This window comes from Melanerpes formicivorus, unplaced genomic scaffold, assembly GCF_026170545.1.
Source record: "Melanerpes formicivorus ecotype bairdi unplaced genomic scaffold, bMelFor1.0.p_v2 SCAF_72, whole genome shotgun sequence".
In the NCBI taxonomy this organism is placed as follows: domain Eukaryota; kingdom Metazoa; phylum Chordata; class Aves; order Piciformes; family Picidae; genus Melanerpes; species Melanerpes formicivorus.
In genome coordinates this window covers 1,189,055-1,215,064 of record NW_027142424.1, presented here as the reverse complement: position 1 = coordinate 1,215,064, position 26,010 = coordinate 1,189,055, and the positions used below count along the sequence as shown (strand labels likewise).

General features: G+C 54.3%; 1 protein-coding gene across 1 annotated transcript in view; it reads right to left on the bottom strand.

Moving 5' to 3' along the window:
- The window catches only part of SSH1 (slingshot protein phosphatase 1), a 57,495-nt gene that overhangs the window by 20,195 nt on the left and 11,290 nt on the right, over positions 1–26,010 (bottom strand). The window contains exons 3-7 of the mRNA XM_068163342.1: positions 9,478–9,581; positions 6,537–6,601; positions 5,118–5,239; positions 2,392–2,460; positions 976–1,041 (exon numbers count right to left, since the gene is read on the bottom strand). Coding sequence (XP_068019443.1) covers positions 976–1,041; positions 2,392–2,460; positions 5,118–5,239; positions 6,537–6,601; positions 9,478–9,581 — 426 coding nt within the window. The remainder of the gene's footprint in view (positions 1–975; positions 1,042–2,391; positions 2,461–5,117; positions 5,240–6,536; positions 6,602–9,477; positions 9,582–26,010) is intronic.

The following is a 26,010-nucleotide window of genomic DNA, read 5'->3' as shown; positions in this document are numbered from 1 at the left end:
GAGTCCAACCCCCTGCAGCCAAGAGGGACAGCTGCAACTACAGCAGGTTGCTCAGAGCCCCAGACAACCTGACCTGGCCTGGTTCCAGAGATGAGGCAGCTACCACCTCTCTGGGCAACCTGGGACAGGCTCTCACCAGCCTCAGGGTGAAAAAAAAGGTCTTCCTCATCTCTAGTCTAAATCTCCCTCTTTTAGTTCCACAGGCCCTGCTCAAAGGTCTGTCCCCAGCTCTCTGCTCAGCCCCTTCAAGCACTGAAAGGCCACCAGAAGGTCTCCCTGGAGCTTCTCTTCTCCAGGCTGAACAACCCCAACTCTCTCAGCCTGGCCTCAGAGCAGAGGGCTTCCAGCCCTCCCAGCATTGCTGTGGCCTCCTCTAGCCCCACTTCTCTAGCCCCTGTCTCTCCTGTGCTGAGGACTCCACAGCTGGCCCCAGACTGCAGGTGGGGTTTGAGCAGAGGACACAGAGGGGCAGAATCTCTTCTCTCCACAGCTGCCCACACTGCTGGGGAACAGGCCAGGGGTGGGAGCACACAGTGCCAAGCTCATGTCCAGCTCTTCATCCCCAAGTCCTTCTCCACAGGGCTGCTCTCCAGCCTGGATCAATACTGAGGATTGCCCTGACCCAGGCTGCAGGACCTTGCATTTGGCATTGCTGAACCTTATGAGGTTCACACAGACCCCCCACTCCTCCAGGTGTCCAGGTCAAGCTGAAGGTTTGTTTTTTCCTTCATATTTATTCATCTGACTGTTGCCACTTCCCATACCCTGAAGAGCACCTCTCTGCTCCAACCAGCAGCAGCAGACCCCGGGTTTGGATCAGTGTTCTCACAATCCCTGTACAGCACAGCCACCTGCTGACCCAAGGAAGCAGCAGCTGATGAAATAGCAATGATGGCAAAAGGTTGTGTGTCTGGGTTGGATTTGGGCCCAGAAATGCCAGCCTCTTTGCCAGCCAAGCCAAGGAAGCACACCTACCACATGGCTTGCACCGACACGGGCTTGAAGATGTGCATCCTCCCCGCCGTGCTCACACTGAAGCCACTAAGAGAGAAGAGAAAAGTCCAGTCAGAAAGGAATCAAAGAGCAGCTGAGGTTGGAAGAGACCTTTCCTACATTCACAGAGTGGTTTGGGTTGGAAGGGACCTGAAAGAATATCTAGTTCCAACCCCCTCCAGCACTGGCAGGGACACTTCCCCCTGGACCAGGTGGAGATCATCGAGTCCAGCTTCTCACCTCAAGCTCACCGCCCCCCCACCACTGCTAAGCCACTACCACCAAACCATGTCCCTCAGCACCACATCCATGCATCAAATACCTCCAGTGAGGGTGACCCCACCACCTCCCTGGGCAGCCTGCTCCAATCCCTTCTGGGAAGGCTCTTTCCTCTGCGTCGCCCCAAGCTGCGCTCCACACACGCCTACTGCCAGGCAGCTACAGGGGCACTGGCAGACAGGAAGAACCAGGCCTGAGAATTGCTGCCACAAATTTTCCAACATGCTCCCAAAAAAAGAATGGCAAGTGGGCAACCTTCCCAGCACAGGCTGCCAGGAAGGGGAGCTCCTCCACTGGGATTTCAGAGAACACGCAGTGGGTATCACAGCTTCCGCCCGAGCAGCCTGAGGGCAGCAAGACAAAACTGTCACTGTCTGAATCAGCAGCCAGGAATCCACAACTGGAGTTCCACTTGCAAGGCAAGGGAGAAAAATCATCCCTAGAGCAGCCCCCAAGCAGGGAAGGACAGAGTAGAATTAACCAGGTTGGAAGAGACCTTGGAGATTGAGTCCAACCTATCACACAGCAATAAACCATGGCACCAAGTGCCTCATCCAGGCTCTTCCTAAACACCTCCAGGGATGGGGACTCCACCACCTCCCTGGGCAGCACATTCCAATGGCCAATCTCTCTTTCTATGGAGAACTTCTTCTTAACATCCAGCCTAAGCCTCCCCTGGCACAGCTTGAGACTGTGTCCTCTTGTTCTGGCGCTGCTTGCCTGGCAGAAGAGACCAACCTCTGCCTGGCTACAACCTCCCTTCAGGGAGCTGTAGAGAGCAAGAAGGTCTCCCCTGAGCCTCCTCTTCTCCAGGCTAAGCAATCCCAGCTCCCTCAGCCTCTCCTCACAGGGCTGTGCTCCAGACCCCTCCCCAGCTTTCTTGCCCTTCTCTGGACACCTTCCAGCAACTAACCTGAGGGGCCCAGAACTGGACACAGGACTCAAGGTGTGGCCTGACCAGTGCTGAGCACAGGGCAGAATAACCTCCCTGCTCCTGCTGGCCACACTGTTCCTGATGCAGGCCAGGATGCCATTGGCCTTCTTGGCCCCCTGGGCACCCTGCTGGCTGATGTTCAGCCTACTCTCAACCACTCCCCCCAGACATCCAGCTTTTCTTACCCATCCCCATCAAGATGGATCTTGGTATCGCTCCACAGGCGAAGAACCATTCCTATGGTGCAGCTTTTACTGGAAGAGAGATTGTCAGACAGGATGTTAAATATAGGCCACAACCTGGTCCTGCCAACACCCTGAATTATTAATCCTCTTGAATTTTTCAAGGCCTCAAGTCCTGCCCTAAGCAATTCCTACTCATATCTGAGGCCAAAGCTGTAACAGACAGGCAGGCTGGCAGCTGCAGCCTAAGGGTCTGCTCCGCTATTAGCACACTGATTGCTCCAGAGGGCTGGAGAAACATCACAGAAGCAAGAATTCAATTCACCAGCTCCTCTCACCCCCTCCAGAGCCTGCTAGAAAGCACTGAGGCACTCAGCCCATCACCTTTCCTGCTCTCTCACCCTCATCAGCTCAGCACAAGGGCAGCTCCCAAACAGGACACACAATCACAGAAGCATTCAGTTGGAAAAGACCTCTAGGATCATTGAACCCAACCATGGACAGGTTTGGGCTGGAAGGGACCTTAAAGATCATCCAGTTCCAACCCCCTGCCATGGGTAGGAACACCTCCTACTAGACCAGGATGCTCAAGCCCTCACCCAGTCTGCTTTTCAACACTTCCAGGCATGGAGGCTCCACAGCTTCTGAGCAACCTGTTCCAGTGACCCCACTACAGCAAAGCAGATGCCAGCAATGTGGCTGCAGAGATCCAGCTCACTAAAGCAGGGCAGAAAATGACCCTTGGCAGGTGGCAGAGCAGCCACTCACCCTTTCCAAAGAGGACCTGGGTGGAGGGGGCCTTTCAAAGGACTCTCTTTTATTGTCACTTCATCCCTCTGACTGGTAGGAAGACAAAACCAGATTTAATGAGTTTACCTACCCCAAAAGAACATTTTCATTGCAGTCTGGCAAGAAAACTACTCTGTAATGGGGCCAGAAACTCTCAACCAGTAAATAATTAAGTCACTGAGATATTAAAGGGGATTGGGATGTGCCCAGCAACAAGATCTCAGGGTTTGGGCTGTTCTCTTTCAAGCCTTCAGCCACTTCTCTTTCAGGGAAGAACTTTCTCCTAACCTCCAGCCTAAACCTCCCCTGGCACAGCTTGAGACTGTGTCCTCTTGTTCTGGTGCTGCTTGCCTGGGAGAAGAGACCAACCCCCAACTGGCTACAACCTCCCTTCAGGGAGTTGGAGAGAGCAAGAAGGTCTCCCCTGAGCCTCCTCTTCTCCAGGCTAAGCAACCCCAGCTCCCTCAGCCTCTCCTCACAGGGCTGTGCTCCAGACCCCTCCCCAGCTTTCTTGCCCTTCTCTGGACACCTTCCAGCACCTCAACATCTTTCCTAAACTGAGGAGACCAGATCTGGACACAGGACTCAAGGTGTGGCCTAACCAGTGCTGAGTACAGGGGCAGAATGACCTCCCTGCTCCTGCTGGCCACACTGTTCCTGCTGCAGGCCAGGATGCTATTGGCCTTCTTGGCCACCTGAGCACCCTGTTAGCTGATGTTCAGCCTACTATCAACCACTCCCCCTCAGCCTCTCCTCACAGGGCTGTGCTCCAGACCTCTCCCCAGCCTCATTGCCCTTCTCTGGACACCTTCAAGAGTCTCAAAGTCCTTCTTAAATGGAGGGTCCCAGAACTGGGCACAGGACTCAAGGTGTGGCAGAGGTTCAAAGGACATGGCAGGCCAGCCTGAACACACCTGTGGGCACCATGGGCTTGAAGGCTTTGTGAGGAAAAAGGGCTTTTATTAAACACTTGTGAAAGGAACCAAACCCACAGGTGACCAGAGCCTCATCCAGCCTGCTCTTAAACACCTCCAGGGATGGAGCCTCAACCACCTCCCTGGACAACCCATTCCAGGGCTTCACCACTCCCATGGCAAAGAACTTCCTCCCCACCTCCAGCCTGGATCTCCCCACCTGCAGCTTCATTCCATGCCCCCTAGGCCTATCACTCCCTGAGATGCTGCAGTGCAAAAGCTCCCCACTTCCACTTAGAACAGGAGAGTTGTCCAAAAAGAAACCAGAAAGTCACAGTGGCTGTACCAGCACAACAGGGCAGGCTGCTATCAGAGAGCAGAAACAACCAGCTGGAAGCCCTGACTCCAGCTCTGCCAAAGCAGCCCTGCCTCTCCAGGCCAAGAGCTTTTCTGCCTTGGTTTCCTCACCTCCAGCTGAACTAACGTGAGAGGGGCTGTGATAACACAACATTCTATTTGCCTCTCCAGATAGCATGTGCTCTTATCAGGCAGACAAAAGCCAACAGCTCATTCCTGACACATTTGTTTGTTGGTTTTGGAGGTGCTTCTGCAGCATTGTGTTGGGATGCTATCTGGCAGCCAAGCTCCCCTCCCTCACGCCGGCTCCATTGCATCATACCAGCAACAAGCTTCGAGTCTGGAGGACAGATTAAGCTCCAGTTTTGCAGCTGTGTCTGCAGGAGCACATTGTAGGGAGCAGACAACACACTGCCACAGATGAGGGAGATGCCACAGCCCTACAGCTGGCTCCCATGTGATGCCACACAACTGACTGAAAGCTTCCAGGGAGCAGAAATCCTCCTCTCGCCCTCCGCGCCGAGGAGAACGCTCGAGCCGCGTCCTTCCTCTTGCTAGACTCTGCAGACAGATGGAAACCAAACTGCCTGAGGACAGTTTGGTGCTGACAGGCTTTCCAAGAGAACCCTGTCTGCCTGGTTCCCAAGCCCAGCCTTGCCTTGGACATACCTCTCCTTGCTGGAGAAATCCACCCCCAGCAGAATGTTCTCCTCGGTGTCCTGCCGCCCGCTGCTGTAGACCACCACCATGTAGCGCACTCGGTCTGTCCACACACTCTCCAAACGGACAGCCTGGGGCAAAGACAAAGGCATCAAAGCTCTGCAAACCACCTTTGGGATCATCCTTCCCTTCCCCTGCTCTCTGAGGTCGAAGGGGTAATTGTGCCCAAGGGTTTTGTTTAGCTGCAGTGAGAGAGGGAGAGGAGGTCTGTCCTGCAGCGCGGCTCCTGAGCAGGCGGGGAGATGAAGCCCACGTTACCTGCCCCACGTCAGGGAGCTACTCCCAAATGCCACCTGCAGGTCCTGCCCTGGAGAGGATCAGCTAGACAGTTGGTAAAAGCATTGGCCATGGGCTACCCTGAGGGGAGAGGAAGGCTCAGAGGATTCTTCACTCCCAGGCCTCCACTGCAGTATGGCAGTGATGCTGGGGGGAATAACTGACTTCTCTCCATCGATTTTTAGAGCTGCTGCAGATGTCTTTAGAAGAATCCTAGAATGGGTTGGGGTGCAAGGGACCTTAGAGGACATCTGGTTCCAACCCCTCTGCCATGGACAGGGATATGCCCAGTTCTGGCCTCCTCAATTTAAGGAGGACATTGAGACTCTTGAAGGTGTCCAGAGAAGGGCAACAAAGCTGAGGAGGGGTCTGGAGCACAGCCCTGGGAGGAGAGGCTGAGGGAGCTGGGGTTGCTTAGCCTGGAGAAGAGGAGGCTCAGGGGAGACCTCATTGCTCTCTCCAACTCCCTGAAGGGAGGTTGTAGCCAGGTGGGGGTTGGTCTCTTCTCTTCTCCCAGGCACCCAGCACCAGAACAAGAGGACACAGTCTCAAGCTGTGCCAGGGGAGGTTTAGGCTGGAGGTTAGGAAGAAATTCTTCCCAGCAAGAGAGATTGCCCATTGGGATGTGCTGCCCAGGGAGGTGGTGGAGTCCCCATCCCTGGAGGTGTTTAGGAAGAGCCTGGCTGAGGCACTTGGTGCCATGGTTTAGTTGCTTAGCTGGTGTTGGGTGATAGGCTGGACTGGATGACCTCAAAGGTCCTTTCTAACCTGGTTAAATTCTAATCTATTCAATTTCAAGACTGACTTCAGAGTGCCCATTAGCACCAGCAAGCTCCTGTCTCTTCTCCTGTGCTGGTGTCTGCCAGCTGACTGGGAAATGAAATGCAACAAAACAAACCCACTGCAGACAGAGCAACCTCCTGAACAAAGGCAAAAGGAGTGGACAGGAAACCACAGAAGAACTGGCAGCTGGCAGAGTTAAGCTGCCTCTAAGACCTAGGATTTGCCTGTGCTTCTGCTGAACCTCTACAGGCCTGGTTCAAACCCCCCCAGCAGAAAGAGAGAGAGCCCCAGGCTGCATCTTGCCCCTACCAGCTTGATTCTGTCCTCACAGCGAAGGAGGTTGATCATCACCTGGAGGTGCTGGGGCAAATCACCTGCAGAGAAAGCAAAGCAAACCATCAGCAAGGGCCTCCTGCTGCACTAAGAAAGGGCAGGGCTGTGAGCTTCAGTGAAATGGGATGGTTCTAAGTTAAAAAATTAACCACAAAATCATTTAGGGCAGGCCAAATAACTTTGCTGTCCTGGAGGAGACCAACAGAAGTGAGCTGCTTGGATGAGAGTTAGCTGGCACTGAGACCTCAACCACAGGGCATTTGGAAGCCACCAAACACACTGAGCCCACCCATGACTGGCAGAGGGGATGACACTCCTGTCAGAGCACCTCAGAGGAGGCAGAGAGATGAGAGGTGCTGAGGGGAGGGAGGGAAGGAAGGAAGGAGAGGCACTGAGGGGAAGGAGGGAGGGAGGGAGGGAAGGAAGGAGAGGCACTGAGGGGAAGGAGGGAGGGAGGGAAGGAAGGAGAGGCACTGAGGGGAGGGAGGGAGGGAAGGAGGGAAGGAAGGAGAGGCACAGAGGGGAAGGAGGGAGGGAGGGAAGGAGAGGCACTGAGGGGGAGGAGGGAGGGAGGGGAGGAAGAAGAGGCACTGAGGGGAAGGAGGGAGGGAAGCAAGGAGAGGCACTGAGGGGGAGGAGGGAGGGAGGGGAGGAAGGAGAGGCACTGAGGGGAAGGAGGGAGGGAAGGAAGGAGAGGCACTGAGGGGAAGGAGGGAGGGAAGGAGGGAAGGAAGGAGAGGCACTGAGGGGAAGGAGGGAGGGAAGGAAGGAAGGAGAGGCACTGAGGGGAAGGAGGGAGGGAGGGAGGGAAGGAAGGAGAGGCACTGAGGGGAAGGAGGGAAGGAAGGAGAGGCACTGAGGGGAGGGAGGGAAGGAAGGAGAGGCACTGAGGGGAGGGAGGGAAGGAAGGAGAGGCACTGAGGGGAGGGAGGGAGGGAGGGAAGGAAGGAGAGGCACTGAGGGGAAGGAGGGAGGGAGGGAAGGAGAGGCACTGAGGGGAAGGAGGGAGGGAGGGAAGGAAGGAGGGAGGGAGACTGAGGGCCAACTGATTAAAAAAAGGAGAGGAACAAAGGAGAGAAGAAAAACTTTGACTTGTGCTGAAGGCAGACAAACCCCACAGGCTGTGGAGGCTGTGTCTGAGGGTGCATCCTCCTGAGGAGAAAGGGGGCTGCAGGAGGGACTGTTTTGGTGAGGGAGCCCTTCCACCCCAAAGGGCTGCTCTGCAACAGGTCCCTTAGGCTCCAGAGCAGGGAGCACATTCCTGCTCAGTGAAAGCAAGTGAAAGGAAGAAGGAATCTACAAGAAAATAAAGCCAGCTGCCATCTAATAGCTCAGCAATGTGCTCATAACTTTCCACAGCAGATAACATTCCTTCCGTAGGCTGTCTGCTGGGTATATGAAATTGCTGACAATGAAAGAAAGCCAAAGCCAGGCTTGGCATTCAAACACCCCCTTTGTGCTTGGGGTGTTTACTAAGCAGCAGACACACAGTACCACACTGTGCCTTTCCCACGTGCTCCTGCTCTCAATGATCTGACTTCTTCTTTCCCAGGAAGGGCTTATCCCAAACTGGCAAAGGCAGAAGGCATAAAAGTCACTGGGGAGGTGGAATCTGCTTCCTTGAAGCCCCTTATCTGCTCTCAGCCCTTCTGTATGTTCACTGTGTCCAGTTCTGGGCCCCACAGTTTAAGAAGGATATTGAGACACTTGAAGGTGTCCAGAGAAGGGCAATGAGGCTGGGGAGAGGCCTTGAGCACAGCCCTGTGAGGAGAGGCTGAGGGAGCTGGGGTTGCTTAGCATGGAGAAGAGAAGGCTCAGGGGAGACCTCATTGCTCTCTACAACTACCTGAAGGGAGGTTGTAGCCAGGTGAGGGTTGGTCTCTTCTCCCAGGCACCCAGCTCCAGAACAGGAGGACACAGTCTCAGGCTGTGCCAGGGGAGGTTTAGGCTGGAGGTGAGGAAGAAATTCTTCCCAGAGAGAGTTATTGACCATGGGAATGTGCTGCCCAGGGAGGTGGTGGAGTCCCCATCCCTGGAGGTGTTTAGGAAGAGGCTGGATGAGGCACTTGGTGCCACGGTTTAGTCAGTCATGAGGTGTTGGGTGATAGGTTGGATTGGATGATCTCTGAGGTCTTTTCCAACCTTACTGATTCTATGATTCAGTGATTCAGCACAGAACTCTTCTCCACTTCTTCCCACCTGTCTGGCACACTGGAGGGGGCTGGAGGCAGAAGGAGAGTCTGCTCTTAAACCATGATGAACTTTTACAGGGCCAGTTGTGATGAGCTGACTGACAAGGGGGTTTTCCTGAAAGCAGGAGAGGGGACAGCAGGAGAGAACCCAAATCCTCACTTTTGTGTTCCTCATTCAACAAACTCAGCACCAGGTCATGTCAAAAGACCCCATGCTGCCAGCTGGTACCAAGAGTCCCAAGCTTCAGATTATGGGAACTGGGAGAGCAGCTGGAGGAGTGTCCCTGAGGTGCTAAATCAGGATCCTGGCAGGTACAGGAGCCCTGTGACTCAGCACATCCCATTTTCCTCCCCACAGGCCAAAGGGAAAGGCAAAGATCAAATCAGTGAAGCCCAAGTGACATTTCTTCATCTGCTGCTGCAGGAAACAGGGTCAGACACTCAGCACAGCCCTTCTGGCTCAGCAGGCTGCCCTGCCTGAAGGATGCCACCATGCCTGCAGAGAAGAAATCCCTGCTCCAGTAACAGCTGGGAGATAATGACAAAAAAAATTAACCCCTAATGAGCTGCTCCCATCCCAATCAAGTGGGCTGAGAGCCTGCTTGTGCTCAGCAGGGACAACCAGAGGAGCCAGCCAGCCAGCCAGCCACCCACACCTTGTCTGCGTGCATGGGGCGAGCAGCAAAGCAAGAGAGGGATTTCAGGAGGTGATTTCCATCCACTACCTGCATGTTTGTGAGGATGCTGGAGACTTCTCTGGCCCTGGGAGCTGTTTCCTTGCTGCAAGAAGAGGGCTGCACCTTTCACCATGAAAAAGCTCTCGCTGAGGCTGGAAAACAAAGGAAAAGAAGAGGAAGTCAGCTGAAAGGAAGTCTCAAAGCACGTGCTCAGGGCTGTGTGGCTGGAGAAGGAAGGGCTTCCCCTCACTACAACACAGCAGGAGCTCTTTCCCCCAGCCTGATCCTGCCACTCACACAGCATGACTCCAGGCTTATTCACTGATTATCCCCGTGGCATTTTCCACCACCACCCCATGACTTGGCCACTGCAGGAGATAGTTGCCTGACTTGTCACAGGCTGGAAATGGCTTCTATCATTTGCTGATCAATCAAAACCAGTGGAAGGTAGGACTTCTCACAGGCTTAGACCTGTGACATGGCTGAAGCTCAGGTTCTGAGTCAATCAGTTTCTACCCAGCTCCTGAGGTGCCCTTGGAATGCAAAACCAAGAACACACAGCCCATCAACTGTCAGTAGCTGCAGAGGAAGGGGAGGGCAGATGAAGCCTGCACATCACAGGAGAAAAGGAAACCACACTGAAACCTCAGGGGAACAAACAAGCAGCACAATAGCAAAGAGCTTTTGCTTGGCTCTGGCTGGATAGAGCCATCCTGGAAAACACTACAGAGGAGAGGGCAGGTGGTGAGCTGAGCCAGACACACAAGGATGTTTCCAGAGTCAAATGACACCACAGGCCCCAGCACACAACTAACAGAGGAGAACCAAACCAGCAGTTAGAGCAAGCACCAGCACAAACCTAATTACAAGGTACCAAGGAGCTCTGGGATGAGAGGGGAGAAGTTAGCATTTCCCACACGGCTGACAATCAGCAGCAGCTCAGCTACCTTTCAGTTGCCACAGCAACTGCTTACACTGCATTTCCTCCTGCTCAGCCCATCACAAGAGACAGTCCCTGCTTCCAAACCCCCCTTGGCTGCCACCCCACACCTCCAAGCACAGAGCCTCATGAATTACTCTCTGCCATCTACTACATCCAAATGCTCCATGATGGGAGTGAGCTACACAGGAGTTAACCCATGCTGCAGCAAGTGATCCCACAGCAGTGAGGACTGCCAGCACTCACCTACCCTGTGCTTCAGAGTCATGGGATGGGGTGGGAAAGCCCTCTAAGATCATCCAGACCAACCACCAACCAACACCACCATGGCCATCAAACCATGGCCCACAGTGCAATGGCCACACATCTCCTGGAACACCTCCAGGCATGGGGACTCCACCACCTCCCTGGGCAGCCTGTGCCCATCCCTGACCACTCCTGCAGCAAAGACATTTCTCCTCATCTCCAACCCAAACCTCCCCTGGCACAACTTCAGGCCATTTCCTCTCCTTCCATCATCTGGTACTAGAGAGAAGAGAAGGTTGAGGTCTTTCCCTTTGGTGGATGTGAGCACTAAGGCTCCGTTAACCTTAGTGCTTTGGTGAGGACAGACATGAATTTCAGAGGACCATTTGCTTTGGAGAGACCTCTGAGATCAAGCCCAGCTGTTAACTCAGCACTGCCAAGCCCACCATAAACCATGTCCCTCAACACCACACACAGCTTTGAAACCCCTCCAGGGATGGGGACTCCACCACTTCCCACCCTTCTCTGAGAGCACAACCGAGGTTCCCGTGGCAAAGCTTCCTCAACTTTGCAACTGAAACTTCCAGGGGCAAAACTGTCAGGGAATAAAAAACCCCACACCAATAAACATCCTGGTCAGGCTGAAATTTGAGAGTTTCCTTTTCTTTCAGCTGCTTTTAAAAGGTGAACTAAATGTTTTTTCTCCCCCCTGCATTCCAGGCTCCACAACAAGCTTTTAGTCCTTCCTCCCCCAGCGCTCCGGCACTCACCACTCCCTCCACGAGCAAGCTGGGTCTGAGCAGGAGCCACGCAGAGCTTGCTTCTGAGCCCCAAACACCAGCTCTGCCTGGTCACACAGGCAAAGATTCCTGCAAATGGGAATCTGGTTCCTTCCATAAGGCAGCCAGGAAGAGCCTTGTTTCCTTTGCACACCAGGCGAGCGGAAAAAAGGGGGCCAGGAGTTACACAAAGCAGTGACACAAAGACAACCTATAGGATATTCAGCTGGACACCAGCTTCACACACACACACACACACACACACTCAGCTGGTTTTCCCCAGCAGGAGGAAGGGAATGGGGAGCTAACACCCAAGGAGATAATTCCCCAACTCCTCCTGGCCCAAGAAGCTAAGGAAAAATACACAGAGCTGGTTTTCCCCACCAGAAGGAAGGGAATGGGGAGCTAACACCCAAGGAGATAATTCCCCAACTCCTCCTCGCCCAAGAAGCTGAGGAAAAATATTTTCTTTGGGAAAATAATCTCTAAGGAAGAGATCTCTAAGGACATTCTGCTATCCCATAATAGAAAAGACTGGCTGGGGTGGCTACAGCTGGGAGAAAAAAACCCAACCTGGGAGAGAGGCACAGCTGCTTCCCACGGCATCAGAAACTCACAGACTGCTTTTGGTGGGCAGAGACCTTCAAGATCATCAAGTCCAACTGTTAAGCCAGCCCAGCCAGGTCACCACCAGACCATGTCCCTCAGGCACCACATCTCCACAGCCTGTGACTCAGTCCCCAGGCCACATTTGTCTGGAGGTGAAGGAAAGGGTTTGATCAGCCTCAGCCTCCCACCCAATGAGCAGCACCGCAATGACACAAGAAGGCAAAACATCCTCTGCTCTTCCACCCAAACCTTTCAATTGACTGCTTCAGAGTTGGAGTTTGGTGGCTCCTCACCCTCAATATCCCATTCACACTGTGACCATACTCACTGCTCTGAGGGTTCACCTTGCCTGATGTTGTTAAAGATCTCCTGCCTGCAAGAGGGAAGGACAAAGCAGAATGCTCCCCGCTGCAGGCAAGGGGAAAAGCAGCCCTGCAGGAGCGGAAAGGGATTGCAGGAGGACAGCCCAGGGAGTAAATGTTTTCTCATCTGAGTGGAAATGAATCATGGAATCCAAGTGGCAGGGGTTGGAAGGGACCTCTGGAGATCATTAAGTCCAACCCCCCTTGCCAAGGCAGGGTCACCCAGAGAAGGTCACACAGGAACACATCCAGGGGGGTTTGGAATGTCTCCAGAGATGGAGACTCCACCACCCCTCTGGGCAGCCTGCTCCAGGGCTCCAGCACCCTTACATTCAAGAAATCCCTCCTCATGTTGGGATGGAACTTCTGATGTTCCAGTTTGTGCCCACCACCCCTTGTCCTGTCACTGGGCACCACTGTCAGAAACCTGGTCCTGTCCTCCTAACACCCACCCTTGGAGTATTGCTCAGATCCCCCCCTCAGGCTGCTCTTCTACACCTTCTGAAGCCCAAATTGTCTCAGCCTTCCCTCCACCACCTCCCTGGGCAGCACATTCCAATGGCTAACAACTCTCTCTGGGAAGAACTTCCTTTAAAAAATAAGCATCCAAGCATCTCTTGGCAAAGCTCTTTTCCATCCCATCAAACAGCCACATTACCCACAGCACCGTCCCCCATCTCGGCTGGAGGAGGACTCTCAGCTCTCAGTCACTGCTCTGAAGATTGAGCTGAAGGAGAACCACAACAACCAGAGGGAGTAGAAGAAGAGGGAGTAGAAGAAGAGGGAGTAGAAGAAGAGGGAGTAGAAGAAGAGGGAGTAGAAGAAGAGGGAGTAGAAGAAGAGGGAGTAGAAGAAGAGGGAGTAGAAGAAGAGGGAGTAGAAGAAGAGGGAGTAGAAGAAGAGGGAGTAGAAGAAGAGGGAGTAGAAGAAGAGGGAGTAGAAGAAGAGGGAGTAGAAGAAGAGGGAGTAGAAGAAGAGGGAGTAGAAGAAGAGGGAGTAGAAGAAGAGGGAGTAGAAGAAGAGGGAGTAGAAGAAGAGGGAGTAGAAGAAGAGGGAGTAGAAGAAGAGGGAGTAGAAGAAGAGGGAGTAGAAGAAGAGGGAGTAGAAGAAGAGGGAGTAGAAGAAGAGGGAGTAGAAGAAGAGGGAGTAGAAGAAGAGGGAGTAGAAGAAGAGGGAGTAGAAGAAGAGGGAGTAGAAGAAGAGGGAGTAGAAGAAGAGGGAGTAGAAGAAGAGGGAGTAGAAGAAGAGGGAGTAGAAGAAGAGGGAGTAGAAGAAGAGGGAGTAGAAGAAGAGGGAGTAGAAGAAGCACAAAACTCCAACTGCTTCTTTCAACCCTGCAGCTGCAGTCACCAACCAAGCTCCCAGCCTTCAAAGAACAGTAAAAAGGAATAAACAGATATAAATCCTATCATTACACAACACACACCCCCCACCCCCAACTTCTGACCCTCAGCAGCAGTGCTGAGCGCCCTAGCAAGCAGCATTTGTCAGCAGCAGGAAGAAAAGCAGAACCCAAGTGGCTCATACATACTAATCTGGACTGGGTTCCTTTGAACAGCAGCAGCAGCATTGTGCTGGCCCGAGAGTCAGGCAGAAGTCAGTCAGGTCAAAAAGATTCATAACTGAGCAGCAAAGAGACACAGGGGGGGAAACAAATAAATAAATAAATAAATCACATCTTTCTCCCTTGTGGTTTTTTTTTGTTTCCCCCTTGGTGTGTTTGGTTTGCTTCTGCTGTGGCCGTGGCTGAGCAGAGCGATCGCGGCTGTCGAGGCGACCCGGGACCTGGATGGCTTTCCAGAGCGCTCTGTCTTCTCCTGAGATCCTGGCTTGCAAACCCACTTCTCCCTAACACATCCTGATGAAAGAAAGCCATTCAGGAGGAAGAGGGGGGAAGGGAAAATAAACCCCCAACCAGCTGAGGCTCGTCTAATCGTTTCCCTCCTCCAGACTTTGTTTGTTTGTTTGCTTCCTTCTCGCATGCTCCGAAGGGAGCTCAGCTCCTGTCAGCCACTGCGGCTCCTGCTGGCTGGGACAGGAGCAGGGAGCAACCCGCACAGCAGCTGCTGCCTGGTGGCTTCTTCACCACCAAAACGTGGCATGCCATCGCTGGGGGGGATGTGACAGGCATGATGGCAGATGGAAGCCAGAGACTCACAGAACTGTTTGGGTTGGAAGGGATCTTGAAGATCCAGGCCGACCTTAACCCAGCACTAAACCATGGCCCCCAGCGCCACAGCTCCCTGGCTTTGAAACCCCCTCCAGGGATGGGGACTCCACCACTGCCCTGGGCAGCCTGGGACAGGCCCTGGCAACCCTTGTGGAGGAAGAGATTGTTCTTCATGTCCAACCTAAACCTCCCTGAGGGCAACTTGAGGCTGTTTCCTCTGGTCTTACCACTTGTTCCATGGGAGAAGAGACCAACCCCCACCTGGCTCCAGCCTCCTTTCAGGGACTTGTGGAGAGCCAGAAGGTCTCCTTTTATCCTCCTTTTCCCCCAGGTCCCTCAGCTGCTCCTCATCACACCTGCTCTCCAGACTGGTTCTCCAGACTCCCCACCAGCTTTACTGTCCTCTGGACCCACTCCAGCCCCTCAATGTCCTTCTTGGAGGCAGGCTACAGCTACCATGGTTTGATTTGCAGAGTTAGTGAGCTGCTACTGTACAGGAAAGTCCTTCAGGCAGGCTCTTCACTGGAGACTTCTTACAGCCCCCTGCTGAATTCTTTCTCCAGGCACAACCCATAATGACATGCTGACCTCCCACCAGCATCACCAACCCAGCCAAAAGAAGCAGCCTTCTGTTCAGTCTTCACCTGGCATGCACCACAGAACCCACTCATTCCCTGGATGTCCTTCCAGGAATCCTGACCACCACAGATCCTCCACAGGAGTCACTTCAAGCTCTCAAAGGCAGAGCCCACAAGTTTTGGGGGACCCTGCTCCTCCAGTGGAGCTGGAGACCAGTCCTGCTTCCACTCCACAACCTCAGCTTACCAAACTAATGCAACTAAGGCCCTAAAGGGAGGTAAAAACTGGTGCTTATGAGCATCTGGGCAATGCCAGGGGTGTGAGAAGGAAGGTACAGCCAGCTGTGGTACTAGGACATTAAGCAACATTAGGATATTAGCTGAGAGGTATTCTCCAGGGTATTCCTGGAGCCCTATTCTGGGCTCCCCACTTCAGGAGAGACAGGGAACTACTGGAAGGAGTCCAGTGGAGGTTCCAACATTAGGACATAAGCTGAGAGGTGTCCCTGGCCATGGCAGAGAGGTTGGAGAAGCTGATCTCTAAGGTCCCTTCCAACCTAAGCCATTCTGTGATTGAGTTTCTGCACCCAAGGGCTGGCAAGGACAAGGTGCTCAATGGCCACCATGCTGCTGAGAGTGGGTTCTAATGTCTCTTGCTTCCCTTGCTCCATCCTGGAACTGGGGGTGTTCAGCCTGGAGAAAAAGAGGCTGAGAGGAGACCCCATTGCTCACAAACTCTCTGAGAGGAGGTTGGAGTGAGGTGGGGGTTGGTCTCTTCTCCCCAGTATCTGGTGATAGAATGAGAGGAAGTGGCCTGAAATTGTGCCAGGGGAGGGGTAGGTTGCAGTTGGGGAAGAATTTCTCTGCTGCAAGAGTGGTCAGGGATTGGAACAGGCTGCCCAGGAGGGTGATGGAGTCACCACCCCTGGAGGTGTTCAAGAAGTGCATGGCCACAGCACTTGGGGACATGGTTCGATGGCCATGGTGGTGCTGGGTTGACATTTGGACTGGATGATCTTGGAGGTCTCTTCCAACAGAAACCATTCTATGATCTCTTGGCTCTGTGCTGCTGAACTCTCAAAGGAAGTCTCTCTTCCCCTTTGGGAAGGCTCCAGAAGAACGTGGCTGCAGCACACATCCATCCCGTTTCAAGCTGCCGAGGCAGACAATAGGCAGAGCTTTTCCAGTCGTTACAAAATGCCACCTCCTGGGCCCACAAATGCCAGCAAGTTAAAAATACTGCAGCTTGGAAGAGGAGGCAGAGCTGCTGCTGTTACTGGACAGCCAGAGCCAGCTGGAGGGCAGCTGCCACTTGCAGAATGACTTTTGTCCCCCCTGAGCTGCTCGCTCTGCCACTGCGGTGACTCAGGCTGCGGGGTGTCCCAGGAAGGAACCTTCCATGCCTCCAAGTCCCCTGGTTCCCAGCTGAATGGGAAATCTCACATAACACATCATCATCCTGTGAGACATCAGAAAACACTCTATAAATACATCTTATGGCTGCATAACTCATCCCAAAATAAATAGCCATGCACAGAAGCTGGTAGAGAGAAACCACTTTCCCTGGGCGGACACAGCCAAGCCTGAGGTTGATCCAACAGCCTCCTGCTAGACCAAGAAAGAAATAACTAACAGCATCTAGCTGAAAGAAGCACAAAACAATCAGTGTTTGGTCTGGTTGGGTATCCCTGGAGTCCTGGAACTGCTGGAGAGAGTCCAGTGGAGGCTCCAAAGATGCTGGGGGGGGCCTGGAGCACCTCTGTGAGGAGGAAAGGCTGAGAGCCCAGGGGCGGTGGAGCCTGGAGAAGAGCAGCCCCAGAGGGGAGCTGATCAGTGCTCAGCAAGAGCTAAAGGGTGGGATAGATATTTAGATAGCACCAGGGGTTGATAGGATTCCTTGAGGTTTGTGACATCTGCTGCTGAAAAGCAGACTGATGAGGTGCAGAACCACAGAGTCACCAAGGCTGGAAGAGACCTCAAAGCTCATCGAGTCCAACCTGTCACCACAGGCCTCATGACTAAACCATGGCACCAAGTCCAATCCCCTCTTGAACACCTCCAGGAAGAAACAGGCCACCCAAGCTCCACAAAATGAAACACTTCACTTTTCCACAGCCCCTCTGATAAGGAAGAAGAGAACTTATTTCCCCCACCCCTCTCCTCAGCCTTCTCAAGGGATTGAAGCAGGAACACAGCCCTGGAGAAGGGCCTGGTGCACCTCCCTGCCACGGTGCCACAGCATGGGGACCCAGACAGTTTCCTTGGATGCTCCACAGCCCAGTAGCCCTTGGATGGATTTGAAGAGGCAGAGGGCTGTCACAGAGCCACACTGAAACAGCAACACAAGCTAAACTGGAAGCATCAAATAAAAAGGCAGATGTGGGGAGGGAAAGAGCAGGAAGAGCAGGCAGCAGCTGCAGACTGACTGCTTGCTTTGGCTGGAGAGGAGGCACATCAGATAACACTTCCTGAGCAAGAGAGAGGCCTGCAGAAGGGGTCTGAGTGACACAAAACAGAGCCAGGGGAAAAAAACCAAAAGGGACTTCAAAGCTACTGGCTTACATAGAATAAAAGAATGTTTGGGGTTGGAAGAGACCTTTAAAGGTCATGCAGTCCTTGGGCATGCTACTGGACAACCTGAGAAGAGCTGGGAGCTTCAGCAACAGCAGGTCATTTCTCATGCCTTCAATGAAAGGACTTTGAGTCATAGACTGGTTTGGGTTGGAAGGGACCTTAAAGATCATACAGTTCCAACTCCTGGCCATGGGCAGAGACACCTCCTACTAGAGCAGGTCCCATCCAACCTTGCTTTGAACACCTCCAGGGAAGGGGCATCCACATCCTCCCTGGGCAACCTGTTCCAGTGTCTCACTCACCTTGTAAGCAGCGAACCACAGCAAGGTCTGATGGCCCTTCAGACCCACAAGAGAACATCTCTCCTTGCTCAAGCAGCCACCATCATGCCACGGCAAAGGAGTTGCTGGTGAGGGGGTCAGGCAGCAGCCCCTGCTGAGGGATGGGTCTTGCAATGCCTCACCAAGGGGACAAACGTGTCCCCACCTCTTTCAGAGCTAAGCAAGATGCCCAGGCAGGCAGGAAGAGCCAACAGGCTTTGCTCTCCTTGTTTTAGCAGCTCAGCAACAAAAGAGGAGTCAGAGCTTGCATTGTTCTGCTGAGAGGCGTGGGCCACATCCACAGCCCAAGAATGCTGAGAAGGGGTTGAGACACTGCAGGCCATTCACAGCAGCAGATACAACTGCTGCTGCTGCAGCAGCACAAAGAGGAGCAAAGACAGAACTGAAATCAATCATGAAGCCCACAAAAGCTAATTTCCTCACAGCAATAGACTGCTGATGATGTGCCTCCAGCTGCTCCTGCACAGTGGCACAGCCATGATGCCATTGAGCAGCCACTGGCTCCAGTTTGGGGCAATCACCTCAAGAAGGACATTGAGGGGCTGGAGGGGGTCCAGAGAAGGGCAAACAAAGGTGGGGAAGGGTCTGGAGAACAGGGCTGAGGAGGAGAAGCTGAGGGAACTGGGAAGGAGGCTGAAGGGAGACCTCATCGCTCCCTTACAACTCCTGGAAAAGAGCTTGGAGCCAGGTGGAGGTTGCTAGGCTGCATCAGGAGAAGTGTGGCCAGCAGGGCAAGGGAGGTGATCCTCCCCCTCTGCTCAGCTCTGGGGAGACCCCACCTGGAGTACTGCCTCCACTTCTGGAGCCCCTATGACAAGAGGGATCTGGAGGTGCTGGAAGGTGTCCAGAGAAGGGCCAGGAGGATGAGCAGAGGGCTGGAGCTCCTCTCCTGTGAGGACAGACTGAAGGAGTTGGGGCTGTTCAGTCTGGAGAAGAGAAGGCTCTGAGGTGACCTCATTGTGGCCTTCCAGGATCTGAAGGGGGCTACAGGAAGGCTGGGGAGGGACTGCTCAGGATCTCAGGGAGTGATAGGACTAGGGGAAATGGAATGAAGCTGGAGGTGGGGAGATTCAGGCTGGAGGTGAGGAGGAAGTTCTTCCCCATGAGAGTGGTGAAGGCCTGGAATGGGTTGTCCAGGGAGGTGGTTGAGGCCCCATCCCTGGAGGTGTTTAAGCCCAGGCTGGACGAGGCTCTGGCCAGGCTGATCTAGCGTGGGGTGTCCCTGCCCATGGCAGGGGGGTTGGAACTAGATGATCCTTGTGGTCCCTTCCAACCCTGACTGATACTATGATACTCCTATGCTCTCCTAGGGAAGGAGTAATAGGATGAGAGGAAACAGCTTCAGGTTTAGGTAGGCTCTTCAGGGAAAAAAATTTCTTCCCTGAAAAGATTCTCAAACACTGGAACAGGGTCCCCAGGGAGGTGGTTGAATCCCCATGGCTGGAGGCATTTCAAAGAGGCAGAGGTGTGGTGCTCAGGGCCATGGGTTAGCAGCAGCCTTGGTAGATCTAGAGAGTGGCTGAATTGGATGACCTTGAAGGTCTTCTCCAACCAAAATGATTCTGTGATTTCCCCAGCTCTACAAGGGGGTCAGCCATGAGTATTCCCACAGAGTTCTGAGGGCAGGGCATGACCTTTGGAGAAGCCATCCAAGAGAAAGGGCAGGGGGAGGGCAGCAAGTGAGCAGGCTCCCTCCCCGCTCCAGCCGGCTTGTACAACATCACTCAGCAGAACGGCTCCCAAACAGCCAGGGAAGAAAGTGCCAGGAATCCCCAGCACTGGGATGGTGAAAAGCCAAATCAAATAAGAGACTGTTTCACAAGGCAGAAGAAATCCTTTCTGCTCATCCCATTAATGGCAGAGTTCAGAAAGGCAGGAGGCTGAGCACCCAGCTCTGCGATGAGCTCGACTGGAGCGCACACAGCAGCGCTGAGGCTCCCCCTGCAACACCACGTCAGCTGGGGGAGGGCTGCTGTCCCAGGAGGCCACATCTGCCCCCCAGCCTCAGCCTGCACCACTGCCTGTCCAGCTGCTATAAAGGAGCCTTTCTGTCCCTCTTGGAGACAGGCAGTGTGCCCAGGTAGCCAAGAAGGCCCAGCCTGGCCTCAGAGCAGAGGGCTTCCAGCCCTCTCGTCATTGCTGTGGCCTCCCCTGGCCCCACTCCAAGACGTCTGTGTGTCTCCTGTGCTGAGGACTCCAGAGCTGGGCCCAGCACTGCAGGTGGGGTCTCAGCAGAGCATGCCCTCCCTGCACCTGCTGCCCACACTTGCTGGGGATCAGCAACAACCACCTGGCCTTTCAGTCTCAATGCACCCTACATCCTGCAGCACCCTTGTTGTCCAAGGTAAGTCAGCTGCTCCCAAATCACCAGCTCCCTTTTGCCCCTGCACTAAAGCACCCAAGGTAACCCCTCTTCTCCCCAACAAGCCACTTTTTCTAGATGCTGAGGCTGCCAGAGCTGTTCTGTCACCACGGGTGGGGAGGAGGGTAAGTCTGGGAGTGCTGGGGAGGTATCCTGAAGCTGTGACCCTAGCTAAAGGAGAGGAAGGATGCTAGGGAGGCGATTCTCCCCCTCTGCTCAGCTCTGGGGAGACCCCACCTGGAGTACTGCATGCAGTTCTGGAGCCTCTATTACAGGAAGGATCTGGAGGTGCTGGAGTGTGTCCAGAGAAGGGCCAGGAGGATGAGCAGAGGGCTGGAGCTGCTCTGCTGTGAGGACAGAGTGAGGGAGTTGGGGCTGTTCAGTCTGGAGAAGAGAAGGCTCTGAGGAGACCTAATTGTGGCCTTCTAGTATCTGAAGGGGGCCTCAAGAAAGCTGGGGAGGGACTTTTGAGGCTGTCAGGGAGTGATAGGACTGGGGGGAATGGAACAAAACTAGAAATGGGTAGATTCAGATTGGATGTCAGGAAGAAGTTCTTTCCCATGAGGGTGGTGAGACACTGGCACAGGTTGCCCAGGGAGGTGGTGAAAGCCTCATCCCTGGAGGTGTTTGCAGCCAGGCTGGATGTGGCTGTGAGCAACCTGCTGTAGTGCGAGGTGTCCCTGCCCATGGTAGGGGGGTTGGAAGTGGCTGATCCCTGAGGTCCCTTCCAACCCTGACAGTTCTGTGGTCAAAAGCAGTGCCCCTTGCCTGCACTTGCAGGCAGGAGCTGATCCTGCTCCCATCCTCCTCCCCAGCCGAGCTGCTGGCACATGGGGCAGATCCTCCTGCATTCCTCCTGTCAAGTCTTTGGTCTAATCCTTCCAACTATTTAATGAAGTCACCTCACTTCTCCCACTCAGAGGTGTCTCCAAGAGACAGGCCTGAGGAGTGAGTGGAAGCGCTCCAAGGGTGCCGCTGGTGAACAATAGTCGCAAGGATTGAGCAAGCAGCTTCCAAGGTCAGCCAGGACACAGACAACAGCAGAAGCAGCAGGACTGAGAGCTGGATGGGCACAGTGGTGGCACAGCAACCCAAAGCACAGCTCAGCTGCTGGGTTTCAGAGCCACTCCAAAAAAGGCAGCAGAGACCAGGGAGGCCTTGACACGTGGGTAACACGTAAAAACAAAGAGACATCCATCCAGATGAAACATGTCAGGCAAAAAGCAGAGAGAGAAAAGGTCCAGCTCAGCCTCAACACCCCCTCCAGTGCTTGGTTAGACAGCAGCCAGCCTTCCAGCTCCTCCAGGGTAGGAAGCCAGCACCCCACAGGGCACCTCAGCAACCAGGAGGCTGCCAGCCAGAGACAAAGCTGTCTTAAGATGGAAATCTGTTGGGGAAAACCTCAAGCTCATCCTCCTTTTTCTCCCTCCTCTACTCCAAACCCATCTTTTACAAGCAGAGTTGGGGTTGCAGAGGGAGGCAGACACCTGCAGTCCAAGATTTCCTGGGAGGGAGATGGCCACACAGGAGCAGCTCCACGGGCAGTGGTCTCTGGAGGACTGACTGCCAGTGGTGGATGTGACCTGGATGGCAGACAGGGCAAGCAAGCAACCTGGCAGCTCCCCAGCAGAACCTGACAGGGACATCTGTCCCATTCCCTGCATTTCTGGATGCCTTGGTCCCCCACACTAAGCCCCAGAGGTTTTCTGCCCAGTGGTGAGCAGCTCATTGCTGCAGATGCCCCAGCAGCTGCCTTCACTTGAAGAAATCCTTGCTGCAAGAGCCAGGTGAGCTGGGGGGGTTGCTCCCTCTGCATTAGTGTCCATGGGAGATTCTCCCAGACTTTGGTGAGCTCTGGATCATAATTCAGGCATCACTGATGCCTTGATGGGGTGCTTGGTGCCATGGTGTAGTTGTTTAGGTGGTATTGGATTGGTTGATGGGTTGGACACGATGATCTTGAAGGTCTCTTCCAACCTGGTCTGGTCTATTCTATTCTGTCTCTAAATCAAAGACCCAGAGTATGATCATCACAGAATCCCAGCATGGTGGGGGTGGAAGGGACCTCTGCAGGTCATGACCAATCCAATCCCCCTGCTCAAGCAGGCACACCCACAGCAGCTTGCCCAGGAGTACAATGGCCAGATGGGTTTGGAAGCTCTGCAGAGAAGGAGACTCCACACCTGCTCTGGGCAGCCTGCTCCAGGGCTCCAGCAGCCTCACACCAAAGAAGTTTCTCCACATGTTTAGGTGGAACATTTACCTTAAGAGCCTTGACCTGTCTGGATGGCAACTCAAACTTTCAGAGGGCAGAGGCAAGCTCTGCAGAGAAGAATCCTTCTGATCCTAGACAAACCTAAGCAACAGATGCAGTGTGCATCCTAATCCAGGCAAGGCTGGGCTGATCCTGCTCTTTGACTTTTGTGAGTTCATAGGATCACAGTATCAGTCAGGGTTGGAAGGGACCACAAGGATCAGCTAGCTCCAACCCCCCTGCCATGGGCAGGGACACCCCACACTAGATCAGCCTGGCCAGAGCCTCATCCAGCCTGGCCTTAAACACCTCCAGGGATGGGGCCTCAACCACCTCCCTGGACAACCCATTCCAGGGCTTCACCACTCTCCTGGGGAAGAACCTCCTCCTCACCTCCAGCCTCAATCTCCCCACCTCCAGCTTCATTCCATCCCCCCTAGTCCTATCACTCCCTGAGATCCTGAGCAGTCCCTCCCCAGCCTTCCTGTAGCCCCCTTCAGATACTGGAAGGCCACAATGAGGTCACCTCAGAGCCTTCTCTTCTCCAGACTGAACAGCCCCAACTCCTTCAGTCTGTCCTCACAGCAGAGCAGCTCCAGCCCTCTGCTCATCCTCGTGGCCCTTCTCTGGACACCTTCCAGCACCTCCAGATCCCTCTTGGAATAGGGGCTCCAGAACTGGAGGTAGTACTCCAGGTGGGGTCTCCCCAGAGCTGAGCAGAGGGGGAGAATCACCTCCCTTGCCCTGCTGGCCACACTTCTCCTGCTGCAGCCCAGGATCTGATTGGCTTTGTGGGCTGCAAGTGCACACTGAGAGCTCCTGGTGAGCTTCTCCTCCCCCAGCACCCCCAAGTCTCTCTCCTCAGGGCTGCTTTCCAGCCAGTCCCTGCCCAGCCTGGGTTTGTGCCTGGGGTTGCCTCCACCCAGCTGCAGGACCCTGCCCTTGCTCTTGTTGAAGCTCCTGAGGTTGGCTTGTGCCCACCTCTCCAGCCTGTCCAGGTCCCTCTGGCTGGATCCCTTCCCTCCAGCTGTCTGCTGCACCACACAGCTTGGTGTCATCAGCAAACCTGCTGAGGGTGCACTCAGTGCCACTGCCCATGGCACCCACAGAGATGTTGAACAAGCCTGGTCCCAGGACTGATCCCTGAGGGACTCTGCTTGTCCCTGGCCTCCACTGGGCCATGGAGCCATTGACAGCCACTCTCTGGGTGCAGCCATCAAGCCAGTTCCTTATCCATCTAGTGGTCACCCATCACACCCATGTGTCACCAGCCTGGAGAGCAGGATGTGGTGCAGGACAGTGTCAAAGGCTTTGCTCAGGACCAGGTAAATTACATCAGTTGCAACAGCAATGTGCTTCTGCATCAGAGATCCAACTGCCCCAGAGCCATGAGCAAAGACTTGGGAAGAGAAACCTCCCCACTGCCTTCCTCACGAGAGAGAGCCATGGCTTTGAAGGTGTCCTGACCATTTCATCCTCTCCAGAACCCTCCCCTGAGCACTTGTCAAGGCTGACCACAGCTCTGATTTGTATGAGAAATCCCTGACTCACAGATCTTGGCAACTCATTATCAGGGATTAAGGTATTTATACAAATCAACAGGCATTTGGAACCTAAATATTTTTCTGACCCAGCTCTGCCACCTAAATAAACAGCAACCACATGGGCCCTCTGGAGGCACAAAAAGGAGCTGGACCAGTACCTTTGATAACAGGGCAGCTGGTGTGGCTTCAGCTTTTCATGCAGGGGGGGGAGAGGGGGAAAAGGAAAGGAGGGGAAAGGAAGGGGAGAGGGGGAAAAGGAAAGGAGGGGAAAGGAAGGGCAGAGGGGGAAAAGGAAAGGAGGGGAAAGGAAGGGGAGAGGAAAAAAGGAAAGGAGGGGAAAGGAGGGGGAGAGGAAAAAAGGAAAGGAGGGGAAAGGAGGGGGAGAGGAAAAAAGGAAAGGAGGGGAAAGGAGGGGGAGAGGGAGAAAAGGAAAGGAGGGGAAAGGAGGGGGAGAGGGAGAAAAGGAAAGGAGGGGAAAGGAGGGGGAGAGGGAGAAAAGGAAAGGAGGGGAAAGGAGGGGGAGAGGAAAAAAGGAAAGGAGGGGAAAGGAGGGGGAGAGGGGAATAAAGGAAAGGAGGGGAAAGGAGGGGGAGAGGGGGAAAAGGAAAGGAGGGGAAAGGAGGGGGAGAGGGGAATAAAGGAAAGGAGGGGAAAGGAGGTGGGGGAGAGGGAAAAAAGGAAGGGGGGAAAGGGGGAGGAAAAAGGAGGAGATTTCTGTGTAATTTCCAAAAGGATCTGATCCCATCTGCAACCTGGCAGCTGTCCTGCTGCTGGCTCTGCCTCCAGCCAAGCCAGCCCCTGTGCTGCTCAGCTCCCAGCCAGCAGCAGCTTCCTGCTAAGGCCAGGTCTGAGCTGAGTGTCAGCTCCACGCACGCTTCCCCGGCTCCCTGGCCTTTGAACAGCCCCACACCACCCACCCCCAAACCTGGAAGGCCCTAATTATATCTCCAGCAGCTTCCACTGCCACACCTACCGAGCCAGAAAGCTCCTGAGGGTCAGGAGCCTGTGAAATGTGCCTCCCCATTGTATGGAGCACGCTAAGGCAGGATGCTGCAGCCCTGCCAGGATGTGATTCAACGTCCTGTTTTGAAGGGTTCATCAAGGCAGCAGCTTCTGCCCCAAGATCTCCCACCAAAGAACCGGGAGACAATCAACCCTGCACCCAGGAGGGCTCCTCAGGTGTGTGATGAGCTGCTGTCCTCACCAAGAAAGCCTCAATATGGCTGTCCTGGTGTACCCCAAGCCAGCATCACAAACGTGGGGGCAGGCCATGCACTCAGTGCTGCCTGGGGGCAGAGGGGCTGAGAGCAGCCAGGCAGAGAGGGACCTGGGGGTGCTGGTGGATGGTAGGCTGAACATGAGCCTGCAGTGTGCCCAGGCAGCCAAGAGGGCCAATGGCATCCTGGCCTGCAGCAGGAACAGTGTGGCCAGCAGGAGCAGGGAGGGCATTCTGCCCTGTGCTCAGCACTGCTCAGGCCACACCTGGAGTCCTGTGTCCAGTTCTGGGCTCCTCAGTTTAGGAAAGATGTTGAGGTGCTGGAAGGTGTCCAGAGAAGGGCAAGAAAGCTGGGGAGGGGTCTGGAGCACAGCCCTGTGAGGAAAGGCTGAGGGAGCTGGGGTTGCTTAGCCTGGAGAAGAGGAGGCTCAGGGGAGACCTTCTTGCTCTCTCCAACTCCCTGAAGGGAGGTTGTAGCCAGGTGGGGGTTGGTCTCTTCTCCCAGGCACCCAGCAGCAGAACAAGAGGACACAGTCTCAGGCTGTGCCAGAGGAGGTTTAGGTTGGATGTTAGGAAGAAGTTCTACACAGAGAGAGTGATTGCCCA